At 49.0% G+C, this 22,359-nt stretch overlaps 6 protein-coding genes across 6 annotated transcripts; 4 read left to right on the forward strand and 2 right to left on the reverse strand.

The window, feature by feature from the left end:
- Nucleotides 1–1,285: 1,285 nt before the first annotated feature.
- On the forward strand, nucleotides 1,286–2,481 carry PSV08DRAFT_387607 (uncharacterized protein; the record flags this gene model as incomplete). Its single annotated transcript, XM_014217271.2, has 3 exons — nucleotides 1,286–1,427; nucleotides 1,498–2,219; nucleotides 2,293–2,481. The coding sequence occupies 3 exons, from the start codon at nucleotides 1,286–1,288 to the stop codon at nucleotides 2,479–2,481; spliced, it is 1,053 nt and encodes a 350-aa protein (XP_014072746.2).
- A 1,149-nt stretch (nucleotides 2,482–3,630) lies between these two features.
- On the reverse strand, nucleotides 3,631–5,333 carry PSV08DRAFT_175003 (pyridoxal phosphate-dependent transferase; the record flags this gene model as incomplete). The annotated part of the gene is made up of 3 exons (XM_014217262.1): nucleotides 3,631–4,233; nucleotides 4,289–4,431; nucleotides 4,484–5,333. The coding sequence occupies 3 exons, from the start codon at nucleotides 5,331–5,333 to the stop codon at nucleotides 3,631–3,633; spliced, it is 1,596 nt and encodes a 531-aa protein (XP_014072737.1).
- Nucleotides 5,334–6,484: 1,151 nt separating this feature from the next.
- PSV08DRAFT_387612 (uncharacterized protein) lies at nucleotides 6,485–14,478 on the forward strand (the record flags this gene model as incomplete). The annotated part of the gene is made up of 7 exons (XM_014217272.2): nucleotides 6,485–7,027; nucleotides 7,086–7,243; nucleotides 7,296–7,710; nucleotides 7,822–12,183; nucleotides 12,248–12,532; nucleotides 12,604–13,019; nucleotides 13,088–14,478. 7 exons carry the CDS (start codon nucleotides 6,485–6,487, stop codon nucleotides 14,463–14,465), a joined length of 7,557 nt encoding a protein of 2,518 aa, XP_014072747.1. The 3' UTR covers nucleotides 14,466–14,478.
- A 220-nt stretch (nucleotides 14,479–14,698) lies between these two features.
- On the reverse strand, nucleotides 14,699–15,883 carry PSV08DRAFT_369762 (uncharacterized protein; the record flags this gene model as incomplete). The annotated part of the gene is made up of 2 exons (XM_014217255.1): nucleotides 14,699–15,380; nucleotides 15,447–15,883. The coding sequence occupies 2 exons, from the start codon at nucleotides 15,881–15,883 to the stop codon at nucleotides 14,699–14,701; spliced, it is 1,119 nt and encodes a 372-aa protein (XP_014072730.1).
- Nucleotides 15,884–16,672: 789 nt separating this feature from the next.
- On the forward strand, nucleotides 16,673–18,999 carry PSV08DRAFT_408611 (uncharacterized protein; the record flags this gene model as incomplete). Its single annotated transcript, XM_014217273.2, has 2 exons — nucleotides 16,673–16,790; nucleotides 16,888–18,999. The coding sequence occupies 2 exons, from the start codon at nucleotides 16,673–16,675 to the stop codon at nucleotides 18,948–18,950; spliced, it is 2,181 nt and encodes a 726-aa protein (XP_014072748.2). The 3' UTR covers nucleotides 18,951–18,999.
- A 573-nt stretch (nucleotides 19,000–19,572) lies between these two features.
- Nucleotides 19,573–22,222, forward strand: PSV08DRAFT_219780 (uncharacterized protein; the record flags this gene model as incomplete). The annotated part of the gene is made up of 5 exons (XM_066092156.1): nucleotides 19,573–20,185; nucleotides 20,243–20,641; nucleotides 20,697–21,425; nucleotides 21,528–21,704; nucleotides 22,193–22,222. Exons 1-5 carry the CDS (start codon nucleotides 19,604–19,606, stop codon nucleotides 22,220–22,222), a joined length of 1,917 nt encoding a protein of 638 aa, XP_065949460.1. The 5' UTR covers nucleotides 19,573–19,603.
- Nucleotides 22,223–22,359: the final 137 nt, after the last annotated feature.

The following is a 22,359-nucleotide window of genomic DNA, read 5'->3' on the forward strand; positions in this document are numbered from 1 at the left end:
TATTTAAATAAATGGTGACAATTCAGATATATAGTATACGCTATATGATTCAGTATAGTTATGCACATCTTGACTAAAAATTTACAAATCCAGTACCTTCGATTCTCAGTGGCATCCTATCAGGGCACTTTACTATACAAGCGAGAGGGATTTCCCTATCATCCCTATCGAGGAAAAAACTTTCTACAATTTTTCCATGACTCAAGCTAAGGTTTCTAGAATTCTGGTACGAGAGACGTTTCCTTGAAATTTCTCCCGTTTGACTGTTGCACATCCAGAATCCACCGACTGAATCTAAATCACTCCAAAAACCAACCCAGGCAGTATATTGACATCAATTCATAACAGAATTAGGCCTTGTTGCCGGGTATTTCATGTAAGGGCCTCCTATCCATTCTCGGGGATGTCAAACTTAGATATTTAATGAATTCGACGTCCGAATAAGCTGCACTATCTGAGATTTCTATGACTCAGAAAACTTTCTATGCTTCTGAATTACATAAAATACAAGCTATTTGACCTTCATTGAGATTTCTTAAGAAACAGCTCGGCAATCAAAGCCGTGGCCACTGAACAGCAGCCCTACATGTTACGTTCTTCCCATTGACAAATGTCAGCGACAGCGATAGTCTCTATGTATTGCTAATACAATATCAAGACGGAGAAGAACCACGACCTTTGTGAATATATGCCAATGGGAAAGCTTGATCCCAGGTTACACCGACCACCATCGGGGTCTTGGCATTTCTTGGGATGCATGCAGAGGGGCAGCGGGTGATGCAGCAGGAATCGGAGCAATGACGTTATGCAACATTTGCAAATTGCCTCACTCCCAGAAAGATTTTAAGTTTCAAATACATCAAGTGCATGCACCCCTATCGGGGTGGAGGTATTCGGGCAGAGTAGTCGGATCCCGTGGGCATGGTCTCCCATTGCTGCAACAACCATCTCGGATTACTGAAGCTACCCATCTCTGCACGAACAAAACCTTGGCTCGAGCGACCCCCAAGTCTCCGATGGAGTGATATTTGGAATATTACTAACTGAGCGTCGGAAATCGGCGGCTGCAGTGTCACGCAGTGACGGTCAGGGCGGGTACGGGTACTGGAGCGGAAAGTTTCTCGTGCTATGGCCATGTAGTTGTTGTATATGAGCCCCGACGATACTTAAAATATTCTTTTTCACTTTGAAAGTACGCAATCCTGTACTCGAAGATCTTCTTCTGTTTCACTGTCAATATCAAGTTTGGTATCCCAAGTCCTTCACTTTCTCCCATTCCGTCGCCATGACCAAATCAGAAGACGCCCAGAACCCCAGTGAGACCAGCTCTGCATCCGAGACAAAAGAGCACATGAATAAATATGCACTTGCATATCGAAAGGTATATCGCTTCTTCGGATTCAACAAAGGATACAACTTCCCATTATGTAAGTCTGCCCTCTGAACCCTTCCCCCTTTGTCCAAGAAAGAACAAAAAAACCAACAATGCCATCCCAGGGGTGATCTTCGCAGGCGGTATGCTCGGTTTCTCCCTCTCCCGCCTCGGCGACCTCGACTACGACGGCTACTTCAAGCGCAACTTCGCCCTCGTCCCAGGGTACTGGTACTACTTCCGCAGCGGCTCCTACCGCTACGGCATGCTGATCCACCTCGCTGCCATCCTCCCGGCAGGAATCCTCATGACCTTTCAATTCACGCCGATTATCCGCCACAAATGGATCCTGTTCCACCGCCTCAACGGCTACGTCGTCTTGCTGCTGTGTCTGATCAGCAACGCCGCCGCGTTCGTCGTCATCCGGCACAAGCAAGGCGGCAACCGGATTAGCAGCCACGCCGTCGAGACGCTCATGGGCATCATCACCACGATTGGGATTTTCATGGGCTGGTGGAATATCCGCCGGAAGCAGATTGAGCAGCACCGTGCGTGGATGCTCAGGACCATGTTTTACATGGCTGTTACAATTACGGCGCGCGTCATTAATTTTGCGGCTAGAGATATTATCACCAGGATTGGAAATTACTGGGCTGTGTGGATGTGTGATGAGATTAACTTCCTGTATATGAATTTGGGCATGGAGTTTCCAAAGGAGACTTATCCGGAGTGTATTTTGCCGGATGGATCGCTGAATCGCTGGAAGAGGGTTGCGGTTGCGGCGAGGGAGGATCCGAATCACTTGGAGCAGTTTGGTGCGAGTGCTGTGGCGCCCTTTAGCACTATGGTGAGTTTGACCCGGGATACTGCTGGTGATACTTGAGATATGAGCTTCATGCCACTGACGGATTTTGATTTAGCTGTGGATTTGCCTGTTTCTTCACATGATCGGCGTGGAGTTGTATTTGCGAATGACGCCCAGAGAAACAGAAAGACTTCGTCAAATCAGTTACGAGAAGCAGGTCGAGGCTGGTTATCGTAACCCTGGCAGTGCGGGACTGGTCTTGGATCGATGGGCTGACGGAGATAAGTGGACTCCCAACAAGTAAGAAAGATGTGCTGGTAAGACGTATTGGTGAGATGGACAACGCTTTAGTTTGTGGCAGGAAAGAGGTAGTATTGAGAAGAGGGACCCTTTGATGGGATTGTAAAGCAGTGTTATTGGAAAGCGGTTGGTAAGATTGATGGGTTGGAGTCTATGGGAGATTGAAACTATGTACTGTTGCGCGAACCTATACCTAAGAGCCTCCATCATCTAGGTGATGGCTTCTTCATGTGCTGAGAACTGCATTATCTGATATATGCGACTGTATAGATCAGGTAGTAACTTTATTGCATTACTACGTTACCTTAGCCTCACGAGTTGACTCCAAAAGATGTTAACTGTGCTTTTGATATCTCGCCTTTAGGTTTGCTCGAAGCGGACAATAAGTCTTTTGGCGAAAAACAAAAACAAAACAAAATCAAAGGCAGAATATTATATGGCTATTTGCTGCTTACAAATTTCGAATTCGTAGTCTTAGTCGCCGCTTGAAGATAGTCTTATAAAAGTACGTTCGTATCTCAGTATCATTTTTCTTTTCTAATTTATAACCATGACATATCAAGAAAAGAAAAAGATATTTTTAATTGTTCCGTATCAGGTGCTGAGGTAGTTATCCAAAGTAGGATGGAGATAGGTGGTTTACTAAAAACTGCAGTACTCGTGAAAGGTTTAAGCTAACTGAGGCCAGTTGGTGTTAGAACAGAGAAAACCTGACAAAGCATCAGAATTCAATGTAAAGAAGAGATTTTCCCTATTCATAGATGCGTATTATTCTCAGTGAACCACTTTTTAATCAATAGAAAAAAGGATTTCAATCAAGAGAACATGCTTATCTGCACAATTCGGTCACGATTCGGATACCGGAAACTTTAATTTCGCACAGCTGGACCTGAACATAACTTGCTGGCCGCAAGATTTATCCCAGGTAATCTTCCAAAGAAAAATCTCATTCATTTACTAAAACATATTTTCTAAGAAATACCTGAAAAAGGGAGGAGATTGTTTTACAAATCATGTCGAGTTCATCTCAGAAAGCAAGAAATCATAGGGATCGAAAGGAAGTGCGTGGTAAAAAATTCGAAAGGAAAGATAGAATGTAAAATATCAAAATTGCAGTAATCTAGATCTCTACTATGTAATAAAAACATCCGTTCTAGAACATGCGCGTGGGTAGCTCCCCAAGTTTCAAACCACTAACCAACTGACTGTTCTTGAAGGAACTAATACCGTTCATGAGGTTCTTGGTCCCGCTATTATCCTTGCTCATTGGCTTCGTATTCTTAGGAGCACCATTCTTGTCGGCTTCAGTAGCCTCCTTGGTAGCCTCCTTGTCATTTTCGAGGAGATCATACGCAAGGCGTGCTGCACTCGGAAGCCTGTTCTTATCACCACTGGCTTCAATGTCCATCATTTCCTGGAGCCAGGTAGTGATGGAGTCGATCAACGCCTTGACTTCTTCCTTGGTGTTGTGCGCATGAAGGAACAAGCGCACTCGGTCCTCGCCCTTGGGAACAATGGGGAACATGATGTTGCACCCATTAAACCCGTCTCTAGTGAGATGGAAGGCAAGGTAAAGCGCAGCCTTGTTACGAAGAACCCAGAGAGGCACGATGTGGGTGATTGGTACTTCGTGCCAGGCACCATCCTCATGAACTGGCATATCGACCAAACCCTTCTTCTTGGCCTTCTTGTAAATGGGATGCGAGGTCAGTGTATCCAAGTAGAATATAGTGAGGTCGTGAAGATACTCGCGAGCCTGAAGGAAGTTAGTCGAAAACACCACGAGACAATCATGACGATGTGTACTTTACCTCTTGGAACTTCTGGGACCGCATGAGTCGAATTCCGGCACGGCAAGACGCTACCAGAGTGAACGGAGGTGCAACCGAGCAAATGAACATTTTAGCTTGAGTGGTGAGGAGTGCGCGAATCGTATTGTTGGATAAGATGGCCGCTTGGATAGATGTTAGCATCAGTCATGGAGTTAGGATCTCGAGTGTACCTACCGCCACATCCGCCGAGAGCTTTGGTGAACGTGACCATGGTGACAGCAACTTCATCGGTGAGGCCTTGTTCTCTCACAAAACCAGTTCCTTCGGGGCCACAAACACCGAAGCTGTGGGCCTCATCCACGATGAATTGGGCGTTGCCATGAGGGAAAATGTCCTTGGCGGCTTCAATGAGCTCCTTCAGAGGGCAAATATCGCCATCCATGCTATAGTAGCTCTCGACACCGACAATGACACAACGCTTGCCGGATTTGACCAGAGGGTTTGACTCTTTGACGCCTTCCATGACTTCAATAAAGTGATCCACATCATTGTGGCGGAAGGGTCTCTGATCTAATGCCAAAGCGATTTTCATGCCGGAAAGAGCCGTAGCGTGCATCAACTCGTCGTAGACAATCACGTCGCCAGATCGCGGGACCGTCGAGAAGATAGCCTGGTTGGCGGTGTATCCAGAGTGAACTACCAGCGCCGACTCGACACCCATCAGTTCTGCCAACTCCTTCTCGAAGTTATCTTGGTACGTCGTAGTTCCGTCCAACAACCGCGAGCCACCTGCACCCATGTAGAAGTTCGGGTTGGCGTCAAGTTCTTTGAGGAACTCTTCCCTCAGTGCGCCAGTATGGGTCATCCCGAGAACATCGCAAGTGGAGAAATCAACGGTGTGACTCGGGAGATGGATGGGGAATGATAGACCCTGCTTTCGGGGGATGTCGAGCTCCTCCTCAATGTTGCGGTAGAAGACTGAGCTGTTTTTCATGCTCGGTGCCTTGACTTTCTGTGCAGCAGCCCATTCTTCTCTCCACTGGGCCCCGAGATCTTTCGTGCCCTCAGCGGTCTTGGCTACCATGATGGCGAGGGAGTAGATTAGTGAGCTGTCGAAGTTGAAGAAGGATCTGGTGGATGATGTCTTTGACGTGGAAGTAGCCAAGTTCTTCGCAAAGAGTGGCAGGATTCTGTGTTGTGATCATTGAGTATTATTGGGGATGTAAATTTATGTTTATATATTGCTGTATGTCCAGGCAAATGCAAAAGCAGTTACCATTTAGGGAAAGAGACTCCTCTATCCGTTTCACGGCCCTTCTACTCAACATGAACGGAAAGTTCCTATAGACCTCATGGCCGATGGTGCACGAGAAACGCGTGCATGAGACCCTGATCCGGGACGATCCCTCTCGGGCACCAAACGATTTCGAAATATGCTGGATGCCGAAATTTTCTACCGTGTCCGAGAGTCGCAAAATCTCAGTGAAGTGTCGGCCTAGCGAAACACTAACAAGTTTTGTGTCACATCTTGAACAACCACCTAGAAATCAGCAGAATCTCATCTGAGCGCCATATCTTACTATAATGAAAACCCCGATATTCCGGTATGAGATTAACGTAGGCAAAGGCTTATTTTTTTGAAAGTGAGAACCTTCTAGAGTAACGAATATTCTTGACATGGGCCAAGCTAGTCACGTGATTTACGGGATCTTGGCGTGATGCATCGGAGTGGGTTTTGTGCTCAGCCGCAACCCTTACAACGGTCAGCCAAGCGCATGATGCAGCCCGTTCAGTCCAATCGGGGGTGGCAGAAAATGAGCTCCTTCGGGGCGCACCGCTTGATGTTTCTTTCAAGTTTGACTACAAGCCCTGCTGCGTACGCACCGATTGTTGTGCCTGAATCGTGATTCGGAGTGCTAGTGACGTTTGCTACCAAGCACCGATAGAGTCTCGTATGAGGTCTAGAATCCGAGATTCAACAACCGGGGAGAATGGATGCTGCTTGCTCAGTTCCGTTGGCGTTCACTCCGACAACCGATGTTGCCTTCATGGCTTCATGGTCCGAAGATGTCGAGGAGTTGTAGCAGGATAATTAGAATGCAAAGTCCCTCAGGTTAGAAGTCAGGCAATTCGCGATCATCATCACGCTTTTTCAGCAAACAATCTCTCCCCAGAAGTCATCCACAGGGAATCTCGTGACATCTTTCCGTCAAGAACCTTTATCCAGCAGTAAAAATGTCGATCACAAACGGAACGAACGTCACCAATGGCAACGGTGTCTCTCACACCAATGGACACACTAATGGTACTAATGGTCATGTTAGCGGTACCAATGGCACCAACGGCTATGTCAATGGTGGTTCGCACGAGAACGGTATCAATGGTGGATCGCATGCCAACGGCACGAATGGTTTGCACGTGGATGATGCCGACAAGAAGACCATCCCCATCGCAATCTGCGGTATGGGTCTCCGACTCCCCGGAGGAAACACCACTCCTCAGGAATTCTGGGAGTTCCTCATCAACAAAGGTGACGGAAGGGTCCGAGTTCCAATGTCACGCTACAACGTGTCAGCCTACCACGAAACTACAAAGCGGCCTACGACTGTAGCCACTGAATACGGATACTTCCTTGACGAAGATGTCAAGCTCGGTGCCATGGATACCAGTCGGTTTTCCATGAGCCGTGCCGATGTTGAGTTTTCTGACCCTCAGCAGCGACACCTATTGGAAGTGGTTATGGAGGCACTTGAGGACGCTGGAGAAGCCAACTTTAGAGTATGCTCATTCGAGTTCATCTCAGAAATATATACACTCCTGCTAACATTAATTCTAGGGCAAAAAGATTGGTTGCTACTTCGGCAACATGTGCGAAGACTGGGGAGAGATGATGAACCGCGACCCGCTCTGGCACGGTGCGAATAAGATTGATGGTTACCAAGATTGGATGCTTGCGAACCGTATCTCTTATGAATTCGGATTGACTGGACCAAGGTTTGCCCCACCACCCCAGTTTCGTGTGTATGAAGCGACTGACTTTGTATAGCATGACTATCCGCACTGCTTGCTCATCTGCACTGACAGGCCTTGCTGAGGCATTTGCCGCCATCCAACGAGGAATTTGTGAGGGCGCCATTGTAGCTGGTAGTAATCTAATCCTGGCACCTGGAATGACCCAGCAGATGACTGAGAAGGGCATTCTGTCACCTAACGGCTCTTGCAAGACTTTCTCTGCTGACGCGGACGGATATGCACGTGGTGAAGCATTCACTGCAGTATTCGTAAAGCCCCTAGATGCTGCTATTCGCGATGGAAACCCAATCCGCGCGGTTATTAGAGCAGCAGTGGCAAACTCAGATGGCAAGACGCAGGGTATCACGCAGCCCAATGGATATGCGCACGAGGCTATGATTCGACTGGCATACAAGCAGGCTGGTATTACGGTAAGCAAATATCCTCAAGTAACTCTTCTTGCCATCACATCACGGGCATTAGTCCTGGGTTGCTGCTGGCAAGGTTATAATAACACCAGGAGAGCGTGACTAACAATTATTTCTTAGGACTTCTCCAAGACGGCATACTTCGAATGCCATGGAACTGGCACAAGCGTCGGTGATCCTATCGAAACCGGAGCAGTTGCCAGGGTGTTCGGGGAAAATGGTATTCACATCACCTCTGTGAAGCCCAATGTCGGTCACACCGAGGGTGCCTCTGGTCTCGTCTCGTTGATCAAGGCTGTCATGTCCCTGGAGAACCGCACAATCCCACCAAATATCAAGTTCACTACTCCAAACCCGAAGATTCCTTTCAAGGAAGCCAAACTCACTGTTCCCGTTGAGCCAACACCTTTCCCCGAGGATCGCTGTGAGCGTGTCAGTGTAAACAGTTTCGGTCTTGGTGGGTCGAACGCGCATGTCATTGTCGACTCAGCAAGGAGCTTCAACATTCCCAAGAGGGCGATCCGAGACGCAGACTTGGAGCCAGATGCCCAGTTGCTTCTGTTCTCAGCAGGTTCTGCTCCTTCACTGAAGTCGACTATCACTCGCTACGAAGACTGGGTCCAGAAGCACGCAGATGAACCCGAAAAGATTAGCGACCTTAGCTACACTCTCGCTAACAGGCGTGAGCACCTCGCTCATCGGTCCTTCAAGGTTGTGGGTGCTAATGAGACTCCAGCTTCTCAGGGTAGGAAGATTCCTGGTCAGCCCGTCAACCTCGTCATGGTTTTCACGGGCCAGGGAGCACAATGGCCCCGCATGGGTCGTGAGTTACTCCTGCGCGATGATTCAGTCTTCCAAAAGACTATCAGGGCTCTAGACAAGCACCTTCGATCCATCTCCCAACCTCCGGAGTGGACGATCGAACAAGAGCTCTTGAAGTCTGCCAAGATTTCGCAAGTCCAGAAGGCAGAGCTCTCGCAGCCACTGTGTACTGCCGTTCAGATTGGCTTGGTTGATCTCTTGGCAAGCGTCGGAGTCGAGCCCACAGCAGTCGTTGGTCATAGCAGCGGTGAACTCGCTGGTGCGTACGCGGCTGGGGCGCTTACTGCAAAGGAAGCCATCATTGGAGCCTACCAACGTGGACAGGCTGCCAAGCTCCAGAAAAGAAAGGGTGCCATGGCAGCTATAGGTCTCGGCTGGGACGAAGTCGAGCCGTATTTGAATGCACCTCATGTTGTCGTTGCGTGCGAGAACTCCCCTCAGAGCGTCACCCTCTCGGGTGATGCCGAAGCGGTACAAGACACTGTCAACCGTATCAAAGAAGCACACCCAGACATCACAGCTCGACTTCTCAAGGTAGAAAAGGCGTACCACTCATACCACATGCGTGAGATTGGAGCCGAATACTATGCTATGATTGAGCCGCACCTCGTGGGCAAGCAGGCCACCAAGCCCTTCTTCTCTAGCGTCACTGGTACGGGAGAGCCAGAGCAACGCAAGCTGGATGCCAAATATTGGCAGCAGAACCTTGAATCCCCTGTGCTCTTCAGTCCTGCTGTGGCAGGTCTGCTGAAGCATGTCAAGAACCCAGCCTTCCTTGAAGTCGGTCCACATGGAGCTCTGGCCGGTCCAGCACGGCAGATCTTTGCCAAGGCATCCGCTTCTCCTCCATACCTTTCTGTAATGACTCGTAACGAAGATTGCGTACAATCGTATTTGACAACTCTCGGCAAGCTCTTTGAGCTAAATGTCCCACTCAACTATGAGGCCATTGCCCCCGCCGGAGAGACGCTTCCAGATCTTCCCCGTTACCCATGGCACTACGATGGCGAGTTCTGGGTTGAGTCTCGCATGTCCAAAGAATGGAGATTCCCCAAGTTCCCGAGGCACCCGCTCCTAGGACGTCAACAACTGGAGAGCACCAGCCTTGAGCCCAGCTGGAGGAACGTCATTAACATTGAAGACGCTCCTTGGCTACGAGACCACCAAGTTCAGAGTGCTATCGTATTCCCTGCCGCAGGCTACTTTGCAATGGCGGGCGAAGCGATTCGACAACTCACCGGCATCGAAGAGGCTTATAGCCTTTCACACATGGTGCTCAGCCAGGCCCTGATGTTGCAGGAGGGTGTCGATACCGAGATCGTTACGAATCTCCGCCCTATCCGTCTGACTGATACTGCAGACAGCCAGTGGTGGGAGTTTTCAATTGCCTCCTACAATGGCAACGCATGGGTGAAGCACTGTGTCGGCCGAGTGTCGGCTGTTCCATCTACTGGGCCAAAGCAGGCTGAAGAGGTCAAGTCGCTTCCTCGGAAGTTAGATACCTTCAAGGTCTTTAACACTCTCGCAAAATCTGGAATGCAATACGGTCCAGCATTCCAGCGTCTGGACCAGATCAGCGCAGATCCTCTAGAGACCAGGGCTGTGAGCAGTCTTACTAAGAACTTGAACGGAGACGAGAACAAGTATCACCTTCACCCGACAGTCATCGATGCCGCTCTCCAAATGGGACTTGTCGCTGCTAGATCTGGCAAGCTTGATGCAAGCAACTGCGCCGCAATGCCTACGTTGATCGAGGAGGTGACAATCTTCCGTAGCAACCCGGAGGCAGGAATGTTTGCATCAGCATTAACACATGTTCAGCCTGGCAGTGGTGAAATCCGAGGTCGCTTCCAAGTCCTTGCAGACGGCAAGGCAGTAATGGACATGCCCAAGGCAGCATTCACACCTATCGAACAGGGCGACAAGGATGTCATGCACAAGCTTCCCATCAGCGCACGTCTCAGCTGGCAGCCTCACGTGGACTTTGTCGATGTAGCTTCTCTCATCGAACCCAAGGTTGACGGTGCAAAGTTGGCACCTCCCTTCCAAGAGCTGACCGAGCTCTGCTACGTCTTTTTCCAGAGATGCATCGACGATGTCAAATTGGTAGAGAACCCCACAATCCAGCGGTTCGCAGCCTGGGTTCGCCGTCAATACCAGACACTGGATAAGAACCATCCAGCACAAGCCCTCAGTATGGAAAAAATTGTTGAAAGAGCCCATGCTATCGGAGAGAGCTTGGCTGGATCACCGCTTGCTCCCGCCGCTGACTGTATCTTGGAAGTCGGTGGTAACATTGTTGAGTTGTTGACCGGTGAAAAGACCATCTTCGAAGTCCTCTCACATGATGATCTACTCACAAAACTCTACAATGCAGCCAACACTACTGACATTTCGGCTTTCCTCAGGAGCCTGGCTCACGCAAGGCCTAGTCTTCGTGTTTTAGAACTTGGTGGCAGCACGGGAGAATTGGCCTCGTCTATCATCAAGGATCTGACTCTTCCCGATGGTGTCTCCCTCTACTACAGATACACGTTAACCGATCCTCAGTCAAGCACTCTCGCAGGACTCAAGAAGCAGTTCCAGGATGTCGAAAACATGGACTTCCGCACATTGGACATCTCCAAGGATCCGGTCCAGCAGGGATTCAAGGAAGATGACAAGTATGATCTCATCGTCGCAACAAACTGTGTCCACGCCACTCCAAGCTTGTCCGATTCTCTGACCAATATCCGTAAGCTTTTGGCGCCCGGAGGCAGACTCCTCTTACAAGAGCTTAACACACAAATGAAATGGGTCAACTGCGTTCTTGGCTTCCTTGATGAATGGTGGATTGGCGAAAACGACGGGCGCACCGATGAGCCCTACGTTTCTCCAGACCGCTGGGAGGCCGAGTTGAAGCGCGCTGGCTTCGCTGCTCCAGCCATTGCGCTAGACTCGCCAGCTCCATACCAATCACACGCTGTCATCATCGCTAGACCTGCAGAAGATACCAAGCCAGCCGAGAACAAGCATGTAGCTGTGCTAGCATACAAGCACGATGGCAAGAATGTCGACGCTGTCAGCCAGAAGCTCCAGAGTCGAGGCTACAAGGTCAGCAAGTGTAGTTTCGGGGACGAGCTGCCACAAGAGTCTCAATACGTGATCAGTCTCCTTGACGAGGAAAGCCCCTTCTTCGAGGACATTGACCAGCATCGTTTTCAGACTTTGCAAAAGTTCGTTGCCAATATCGGTGACCGGGGCTTCTTCTGGATCACCCGCCCATCTCAAATGCAGTCTGCAGACCCGCGATATGCGACCGTGGTTGGTGCCCTCCGCTCAATTCGCCACGAAGACACCATCGACCTTGCTACCTGCGAGGTTCATGATGTGAGCGCATCACTAGATCTGGTCGCCGATGCTTTCACCCACTTCCAGAAGCAGAAGGAAGATGACTTCTTCAGGCCCAACTACGAGTACGCGATTATCGACGACACTATCAATGTACCTCGCTTCTACCCCTTCACTTTTGGTGACGAGCGTACCTCTAGCCGTGCCGCTAATGATCGCGTATCTCTGGTGGCCGAGAGGCCTGGTCGTCTAAACACTCTAAGTTGGGTGTCGCGTCGAACTGAGCCTCTGGTTGGAGACCAGGTCGACGTCGAGGTCTTCTACTCTGAACTCACGCCCAAGGTACGTTTTCTTTTCCTTTATCATACTCAACCTATGCAACGAACAAAACTTAATTCTTTTGCAGGATGTCGCCGAAGTCATGGGCAACAGCCCTTACCCTGCTGGAGGTCTCGGCAGGAGCGCCGCTGGTAGAATCTGTGCCATCGGACCCAACGTCAAGGGTTTCGCCGTGGGCGACCGTGTAATTGGTCTTGGCTCTGGAAGCTTCTCTTCACATCTGCGTGTATCGGAGAAACTGATTGAGAAGATTCCTGATAGCATCTCGTTCGAAGAAGCAGCAACTCTTCCTGCTGCGTTCGGAATGGCGCTTGCAGCTCTACACAGCACCGGAAACCTACAAATTAGACAGGTAAAACCCCCCTCTCTCCCTGCTTACAAACTGGAGCAAGATGAGAACGATTGAGCTAACATAATCAATAGTCTGTACTCATCCACAACGCCACTGGCAATGTTGGCCTCGCTGCATTGCAACTCGCGAAGGCGTCCAAGGCAGATGTATATGCAACTGTCAAGACTGAGGACGAAGCCAAATACCTCGTTGACAACTTTGGGATTTCAAAGAGACATATCTTCTCATCCACGGATGACAGCTTCTTGCAAGCTGTTCTAGAAGCAACCGGTGGAGAGGGTGTTGACCTAGCTCTGAACTCGCTATCTGGCGACCTCTTGCACGCCACTTGGAAGTGTGTTGCTGAGTTCGGAAAGATGATTGAAATTGGTACTACGGATCTTGTTGGTGCGGGTAAGTTGGAGCTGAACGCCTTCTTGGGAGGTAGAAGCTACACTGGTGTCAACTTGGAGGCTCTGGTAACCAAGAAGCCGGCTGTTGTCAAGGGGTGAGTGAATATACCGACACACCTTTGTGCCATTGATCTTTACAGCTAACGATATGTTTTCTTTGCAGACTTCTCCAGTCTACCGTCAAATACTTGAAAGAAGGCAGTATTGCTCCACTAAGCTCTCGAGCAGTATATGGGGCTGCGGGCGTCGAGGATGCCATCAAGCACGTACAAGAGGAAAAGGAACTGAGCCAGGTCATTCTTCAGCTCAGGGACGCAAACGGCGAGCTCAAAGTTAACGCCAACACGATTAAGGTCTCTGATGACTTGTTCACGGTTGACAAGTCAGCCTCATACCTGCTCGCGGGAGGTTTGGGTGGTATCGGCACCGTCATTGCCAGGCACCTGGTGGAGAACGGAGCCCGCCGTATCGTCTGCTTCTCACGAAACCCTGGAACACGCCCCGAAGACATTGACACTATCCGGGAGCTTGAGAGTATGGGCTGCGAAGTCGTTCTTGTCAAGGGCGACATAAGCAACAAAGAAGACGTCTTCCGCGCTGTCAAGCAATCGCCCAACCTCAAGGGCATTCTTCACTCACCCATGTTCCTTCAGGATGAGGCATTCCGCAACATGACGCTGGAGCAGTGGATCAAAGCTACCAGTCCCAAGGTCAAGGGTGCTTGGTACCTCCACGAGGCTACAGTCGGAGCCGGTATCGAACTCGACTTCTTCGTGTTCCTGTCATCCATGTCTGGCATCATCGGCCAGCCTGGTCAGGCCAACTATGCAGGCGCCAACACTTTCCTGGACGCCTTTGCATTGTGGCGCAACAGCAACGGGCTTCCAGCATCTTCCATCGACATTGGTGCCGTCGCCGACATGGGCTACGCCGCCCGTGATCAGCAGCTGCTGCAGAGACTCATCAAGAACGGCTACTCGGGCGTCACAGAGTCTGAGATGATCGAGGCATTCCGTGCAGCAGCGTCATACCCCGTGCCCTCGCTCAACATCAACACAAAGAAGAGCCCCTTTGCCCACAAGAACACATTCGCCACTGGTTTCGGCTCCGACAAGTCGTTCAGCCACCCCGAAAACCGCACCTTTTGGAAGAAAGACCTCCGCACGGGCGTGTGGTACAACATCAGCGACGGCGACGAGGCCAAGAGAGGCAGTGGCAACGACGGCTTCAAGACGTTCCTCTCCGCGGCCAAGAACGATGCCGAGGTGCTCGCCAAGCCTGAGACGGCCGCCTACTTTGGCGCTGAGATCGGAAAGCAGCTCATGCGATTGCTGCTGCGACCCGACGACGAGGAGCTCGACATCACGATGCCCGTGCAGCAACTTGGTCTCGACTCGCTCGTCGGCATTGAGCTGCGTAACTGGTGGAGACAGACATTTGGCTTTGACATTAGTGTGCTGCAGCTTTTGGGCTTTGGTACGTTGGAGGAGCTGGGCAAGCAGGCTGCAGGTGGATTGGCCAAGGCTATTGGCGGTAAATGACCAGAGATCGGGGCTGCTTATCTTTCCTTTGTTTGGGTGTTTTGTATTGTTAATCGCAATCCAAGTAGCTCTTCTATGTGTTTTCCATCACTAATTAGAAAAGTGCGTAATACTTCGTTTTTCCCATCATGTACACATGTGAATATGGAATATGGGCATAGATTCAATTCAGCATCTGGGCTTCGAACAAGGAATGCACACTGCTTCCCCCCCACCCCGAGGAACTACCATGTCTAAGAGAAGCGTAGTATGCGGCTAGTCCTGACCTGTCCAGTAGGCGACTGGACCTCAGCCACTCCAGCCCTTTCTATAGTTGTTTCAGGACCAAGAATGTGCCCATTCATCTTGCCTTCGACAGGTTTCTTGTCTCCTGCATGAAGCCTTACAGCTTCATTGCGCGCAGCAAGAATTGCACTGAGGTCCAGTTTGTCTGCAACCACGTTTACCGCAATCCCCTGGTCTTTAACAGTGACATCTGAGATGTCCAACTGAATCTTCAACTCTTCACCTGTTTCTGATATGACGCCGTTGATTGTGAGCCCCTGGTCTGTCACTGTAACGCCTCTTATCGACACATTTGTTCCAGTACGCTGGGACATTGTTTCGCTGAGGGCCTCCTCGCTAAGCTGACAGTATGTCTGGCTCGAAGACTTTAGATGCTGCAGCTCGCTGATTAGCTCCTTCATTGCTTCGTTGGACTCGTTGTCGACCAAGGCTGGAATGGGCTTTTGTTGGGCTTGGTCTACATTGCTGCTTGTGATGTCTGAAGCTATGTTTAGCTGTCGTATCTCCTCCTCAATCTTGGTCTCAATTCCTTTTGTCACAGCAATCTTTTGTCCGATATCCTTTTCATGTTTTTCTAGCTGTTTGGCCTTCTCCGAAATTGTTTCTGGCGTAAACGCTGGATTGGAGAGCCTAGCATGTTTGCATTAGTCAGCTGCACAATGAAATAGTGTCACTAATGGATTTTGCAATACTTACATTACGACAGTCGTGAGCGCAAGTTGAAGTGTGGCTTTATAGTTATCCAGTTGGCCCCTGAAGGCATCGATCTTCCTTCGGCCGAAGATTGCGATCTTTGACCTGTCCACCTTGGAAATCTTATCCTCAGTCGAGTGTCGCATAGTCCGGTTGAGCCATTCACCGAAGCGTTTGCATGCGCCTTCGCAGTTTTCGAGGCTACGCGTAATAATTGGACTGGCTAGTAGACCTTGAGCTGTATTTTGCGCAGCTGATACTGGGCGCTGCTGTAGATGTTGGAGGATCAGCTTAAGAGCTGTCAGCTCGTTCCTGATTTCCTTAACCGTTTCTGGGACGCTTTCGATGTTATCAATTGTTGTAACGACGAACTGGACGCTCTGAATCGTAGCAGTAACAACTGCTAGTACGCTGGCAGTCATGCTGAGGGGATCCGCCATGACGTGAAAGAAATCCGTTCTTCGGCGAGTAACTGGCTTGTAGAATCGACATGAGAACCATTTACTATCACACTTCTTCTAACCTGTTATTATGTACAGCATGGAGACGCCGGGTGTGGTGACAGACTAACGAGGGGCTGAGTCTAACAAGGAGCTGAGACTCACAAGCTGAGACTTAGTGCCTGCATGTGGCGTTATTGAGGTGTACTTGCGGGCTATGCTATACTTCCTTTTTTCTGCCTCATCCTTGCCCAAAAGACAATTGATAGTACTCGATCATATTCTCCGCTCTCGCACGCGCTTCTAAACTGCTGATGTTGTGAAAAATCATACGTGCAATATTGAGTATCTCCGGAGCTCATTCAAAAACAGATGTAGATGATCTGTGAGTGATGTTTTAGTGGCCTTCCAGGTGCAAGCTATAATTGCCCAAGATCGTGGCTGTGAGTAGCATGGCGTTCCCCGCAGTATGCAAGACGGTCTGGCCCATCAACCCAGCCTTATACTGGTTGGAACCGCCTATCTGCATGTGTATATTCCCTGTCAAGCATTAGCTGGCGTTACGGATTGCGAGCACTTTTACTTACATCTAGCGAAGGCTATGTAGACTCTTTGAGAATAGTACGATACATGAGGTGAATATAAAGAAGCTGCAACCGCCACCACGGTGGGCTGCATGTACTTGTACACTACTAACGCATAATTTTTTATTCTCCCAGAATTGCTATTGCACAACATTTCTACCTATACTCTTGTTACTAGCACGTTGATACATCGATCAAAATCCCAATGAGAAGCGACCCAAAAAAGATCGACATTACGGGCGGACAAGTAGGTGGCAATGGGGTGCAAATCAATGCCTATGTACGAGGCGATTTACAGGTACCGAGCATTTCCACCTCAAAAGGTAGTCAATCCGTCTCGCTTCCGACCTGAATAGTTGAAACTGATTTTGCACACTTTCACTTTCTCGGGTGCCTGTAGCTAATACGATTACTCGATAGACGCCGAGAAGGAAAAGGCCGCCGCATGTCGCGACGCGCTGTATCTCACTGATCCTGACATCGACCGCGAGAGTGTGATTAACGCGAAAGGAACGAGAGTCGCGGGTACATGCGAGTGGATCACGCAGAACGAGACCTATCGCGCCTGGCTCAAGAGCGATAGCGACAGAAGCAATGATGCAGATTACAATGGCGATACGCGCCTGCTTTGGATCTCTGGCGGGCCTGGCAAGGGCAAAACGATGATGTCTGTCTTTCTGACGGAGCAATTAAAGGAACATACTGCGCGCATGGAAAACACAGACCTCGTGTTCTTTTTCTGCAGCGCTGAAGATAAGAGGCGCAACACAGCCGCAGGAGTACTGCGTGGGCTAGTACACCAGATCATTGTTAAGCGCCCATTATTAGTCAAGTATGCGCTGCCGTACTTTGAGCCACCAGAGAGGATACAGGAGACGCTGTTGTCTTTTGAGACACTCTGGATTATCTTCAGCAATATCATCACTAACATCGAAATCGGGACTATATTCTGCGTGCTTGATGGACTCGATGAGTGCGAGAACAGCACGCTGAGACTACTGTTACCTGGACTCGTAGGCCTACTTGCACATCCAACGCCATCTTCGACGAATGGTGTCTTCAAGCTAGCAATCCTTAGCCGAGACCTGCCTGGCCTGCAAGGCTGCACGGCAAGGGTGAGGATAGATCCTGATAACGATGAGAGGGTGGCTAGTGATATTCAGCGGTTTGTGTCTGCCCGAGTAGAGGAGCTGTCCAGCATCAAGGGCTTCAACGACAATTTTCGCAAGTTTGTACACGATGCTCTTCTCCAACGCACCGAAGGAACATTTCTATGGGTAGGCTTCGCAATTTACGAGCTGTTGCAGAAACAGACATGTACTGAGATTTTGGAGACGCTTGAGGATCTGCCAAGCGGCCTTCCGGCGATATACAGTCGTATGCTGCTGCGAATCCCAGGAAAACATATAAAACTGAGCCGGGCAATCTTGCAGTGGGTAACTATGGCCGATCGCCCTCTACAGCTGAAAGAGCTAGCCGCGGCAGTAGGCATTCAGGCTAATTCTCAAATGACTGTGGAACATGTAGCACGCGACGCCGTTGATCTGTGCGGACCTTTACTAAAAACACAGGAGCAGATTATCAGCCTCGTCCACCAGTCAGCGAGAGACTACCTGCTCCGCGTAGAGTGCGATAGTAACCCAGTACTTGAGACATTTCGATTCAACTCAGAAATTGCACACCTAGAGCTAGCACAAAAGTGTCTTGACTGTATCTCGCAGAGCGACTTGCGATGCAGAATGATTGACCTAAACTTTGAGCTAGATTCTCAAGTGTCTCCACTCTTGCGATATGCAGCGCTCCACTGGCCTAAGCACGCGAAGAGCTGTCACGCACTGGCAGCAACTCTCTTGAACTTGTCCGAATTTTTCGTCCAAAAAATATCTCTTTTGCACGATCATTGGTGGAGGCACTATTCTCATGAAATAGGAGAATACGAAAATGAGGCCCCACCATTTCTGCATATGGCGTGCTCTCTGGAAATTATACCATGGGTAGAGGCGGAGCTGGCAAAAAAACCCTTGAGACCTTTTCGCTACTTTTCAGTGAACATGAAGGATAGAAGTGGAAAAACGGCGCTACATAGGGCGGTTAATCAAGGGAATGAGGTAATAGTACGGCTACTGTTAGATAAAGGAGCAGACCTCGAGGCGAAGGACAAGATTGGGAGGACGGCGCTAGACAGGGCGGTTGATCTAGGGAATGAGGTAGTAGTGCGGCTGCTATTAGACAGAAGAGCGGACCTCAAGGCGAAGGACAAGTTTGGGAAGACAGCGCTACACAGAGCAGTTGATCAAGGGAGTGAGGTAGTAGTGCGGCTGCTATTAGACAGAAGAGCGGCCTTTAAGGCGAAGGGCAAGACTGGGATGATGGTGCTGCACACTGTAGCCCTGACAGGGTACGAAGCGATGTTACAGCTACTGACAGATAAAGGAGCGAACGTCAGCGCGATAGACAAGGATGGGTTCACAGTGTTGAACTGAATAAGCGGAAATAACCATGAGGGTAAAGCAGCTGCTATTAGATGCAGGAGCGGTGTCCAGGGTGGAGCATAGCCCAATTATAATAACAATTCGGCGAACACTTTTGAACAAGAGGAATGTTTAGTGTGAGAAATTATTCACAGTAACAGCGCTCTATCTATCTTTGCTTCTATATTTGACAATATACTATGTATACATTTCTGTTCAATATCATGATACGGATATCTAGATGTTAGTGAGCTTTGGGCCTTTTAGAACATCAGTAGTACCTTTGTAGGAGCTACTTTTAACGAGAACAAAAATATAAAGAGAAGCAGGGAATTCCATAGGCAAAGCGCCTTGTATGATGCATGGCCTAGAAACCGATTGTGTAAGCGAGTGTGTTTACTATTAGTGAGTTGCTATGGTCTAAGATTTACCGACGAGACATTTCCTTCAAAGTTACCCTTCCTCTAAGTCCAGTATCAGAGCACAGATGTAGCTCTAGTTGATACCGAATTCAGCCTCAGCCCTGCACATTCAACTGGCCATTTTTATCTCTAAACTCATTGGTCGTATCTCACGTGATTGAGCGGGGGTGGCTGCCTTATTAGGTTCACCACACTCCCCACCAGGACTATTCACTGTACATACGGTCCACATTCTAGAGCACGATGTCTGCCTGTTCATATCTTGATTGTTATCGCGAACCTTTGCTGCCAGACAGCATTCGCTTACTTCGCCTACTTCCTAATGAAGACGAAACGGCGCCCATTCAATGTGAGCTCTTCCACTACTCTCTGCAGGAATCAGGCAGACGAACGCATCCATATGAAGCTTTATCCTACGTATGGGGTCACTCAGGCAATCCTCAATCTATCTTCATACGCGAACATAGATCCAAAAGTGGACACGGATTCACGAGCGGGAACGACCTACCCGTGACGGAAAACCTTCATGCAGCATTGACACATCTGCGATACCCCCTTTTTGAACGAATCATATGGGTTGACGCTGTTTGCATGAATCAAAAAGATGATCGAGAGAAAGAACAACAGATTCAGTTCATGGCAAAGATCTACGCGTTAGCAAGTCGTGTAATTGTTTGGCTTGGGGAGGCAGCAGAAGACAGCGATGAAGCGCTCCATTGGATACGTGTTGCTGGAGGTATCAGGTCAAAAATTCCTTTAAGCAACGAAACGGTCCAGCAGGCAATTGTTGCGCTACTTCAACGACCGTGGTTTCGACGCGTCTGGGTATGGGAAAACGGTGTTTTTCTTTCAATTTTACAGATTACTAACAGGCTGGCCTAGGTGCTTCAGGAGGTTGCAGCCGCTCGTCATATCCTAATCATGTGTGGAACTACGGAGATTGATGGATACGCCTTCTCCCTGGGCGTAGATCTATTTGAAGGGTTTGACGATGCTCGTGTAGATTTGCAGAGTGCAACCCGTTCGGTAACCTACCTGATAAAGGGATCCATCTTTAGGTCTGACTTCTCAATGAGTAGATCAGGCAGATCTTCTCTGGATATATGCCCGTTAGGGGAACTGGTAGATCTGTATCGTACTCACGAGGCCACACGGCGCCACGACAAGGTATTTGCTTTGATAGGCATGAGCTCTGATGATCTTAGCAAAGCAAAGTTATTACCTGATTACAGCGGCTCATGGGAAGAACTCTTAAAGCGACACCATTCAAGATGGGACAGAGTTTGTGGATGTCATTTTCAAGAATGGAGATATCTGCACTTGGCTACCTCTTCAGACATCAACAACATCCGTCCAAAATGAAGACGTCATTTGCCTTCTCCAAGGCGCTTCAAACCCAACGATCATCAGACAACGTCAAGATCATTTTGAAGTTATAGCTATTGCAGCTAGACCTCTAGAGAGAATTCTAGTGTCAAGTGGACCTACCGACTGGCCAACATTTTTAAAATCAGGAATACCCTTCATCCACGACTTGATACTTATCTGGGACTGGGAAATTTCTTTAGACAGGTTGCAATACCCAGAAAGATGCGATGAGATGTTCGGATGTTCGACGGAGCTTAGAGGCTCTTTGGAGAGGGCAACCAGAATATGGAACGTTGCACGAGTATTAGGAGAAGCAAGAGCGTCCGAAGAGGCGCTAAAAGTACTTCCAGAGGCAATCAAGCGCTATGAGACAGTATTTGGGATACAGCCTTCGCAAGAATTGGAAAATGAATACGATTTGACGCCGCTATCATGGGCCTCAAAGAATGGGCATGATATTGTATTACAACTACTGCTTGCAAAAGATGGCGTCGATCCGAACATGAAAGATGGCCAATCGAATCGAACGTCACTTTCTTGGGCAGCCGAGAAAGGGCATGAGACTGCAGTTAAGCTACTACTCGATACGGGCAAGGTTGAGGTCGACTCAAAGGATGTATGGGGTCGGACACCACTCTGGTGGGCAGCTGAGAGAGGGCACGAGACTGTAGTCAAGCTGCTACTTGAGACAGGCAAGGTCGAGGTGAACTCGAAGGATATGTTTGAGAGGGCCCCACTCTCGAGGGCAGCTGAGACAGGGCACGTTGCTGTAGTCAAGCTGCTACTTGAGACAGGCAAGGTCGAGGTGAACTCGAAGGATATGTTTGAGAGGGCCCCACTCTCGAGGGCAGCTGAGACAGGGCACGTTGCTGTAGTCAAGCTACTGCTACTTGAGATGGGCAAAGTCGATGTTGACTCAAAGGATTTCTGGGGTCGGACACCACTCTTTTTGGCAAGGGAGAACAGGCACAAGAACGTAGTCAAGCTACTACTAGACCATAGGCAAAGTCGACATCAACTGGGCGGATGAAGATAATTAAACGCCGCTCTCATTGGCAGCCAAGGCAGGTAATGAGGCCATTGTCAAGTTGCTGCAATCAAGCATGGAATAGCTTATCATTTTCATGACTCTTATGCATAATTGCGAGATACTAACTCTGCAGCCACAGCCTAACATAACTAGCACTACGCACGAAAAGACACTTTCATAGCGCTATTACACTATCTAAGTTGTTTCCTTTGATCTATGCAATGTGTAAAAGGAGGGTTAAAGTATTGCTCCTTGCTATTTGCTACTTTATGTTAGAAGCTCAGCCCTGTGCCACTGGGCTACTACAACCAAAAGGGTACGAATAATCAGCATTCTTGCTGATACTCTGCACAGGATAGTATATACAGTCAGCGCCTGACACCTTACTATGTACCTAGGTTCCTCCTATACTCATTTGTAGAATCCATTTAAAGCTATTTTTACTTAGAAAACTATTGCTTTGACAAAATCTCCAAAGTTGGTGGTTTGATCCCTGTCAGCACTAGTACTTACAGTGAGCAGAACCTAGTCGGCGTAGAAATAATTTTCATATTCCCTATAGCGGCGCAACCTAAAGAAATATACAATACAGTAGCTTTGA

The sequence above is a fragment of the Bipolaris maydis genome (assembly GCF_028858645.1).
Source record: "Bipolaris maydis strain C4 unplaced genomic scaffold PSV08scaffold_4, whole genome shotgun sequence".
Taxonomy (NCBI): domain Eukaryota; kingdom Fungi; phylum Ascomycota; class Dothideomycetes; order Pleosporales; family Pleosporaceae; genus Bipolaris; species Bipolaris maydis.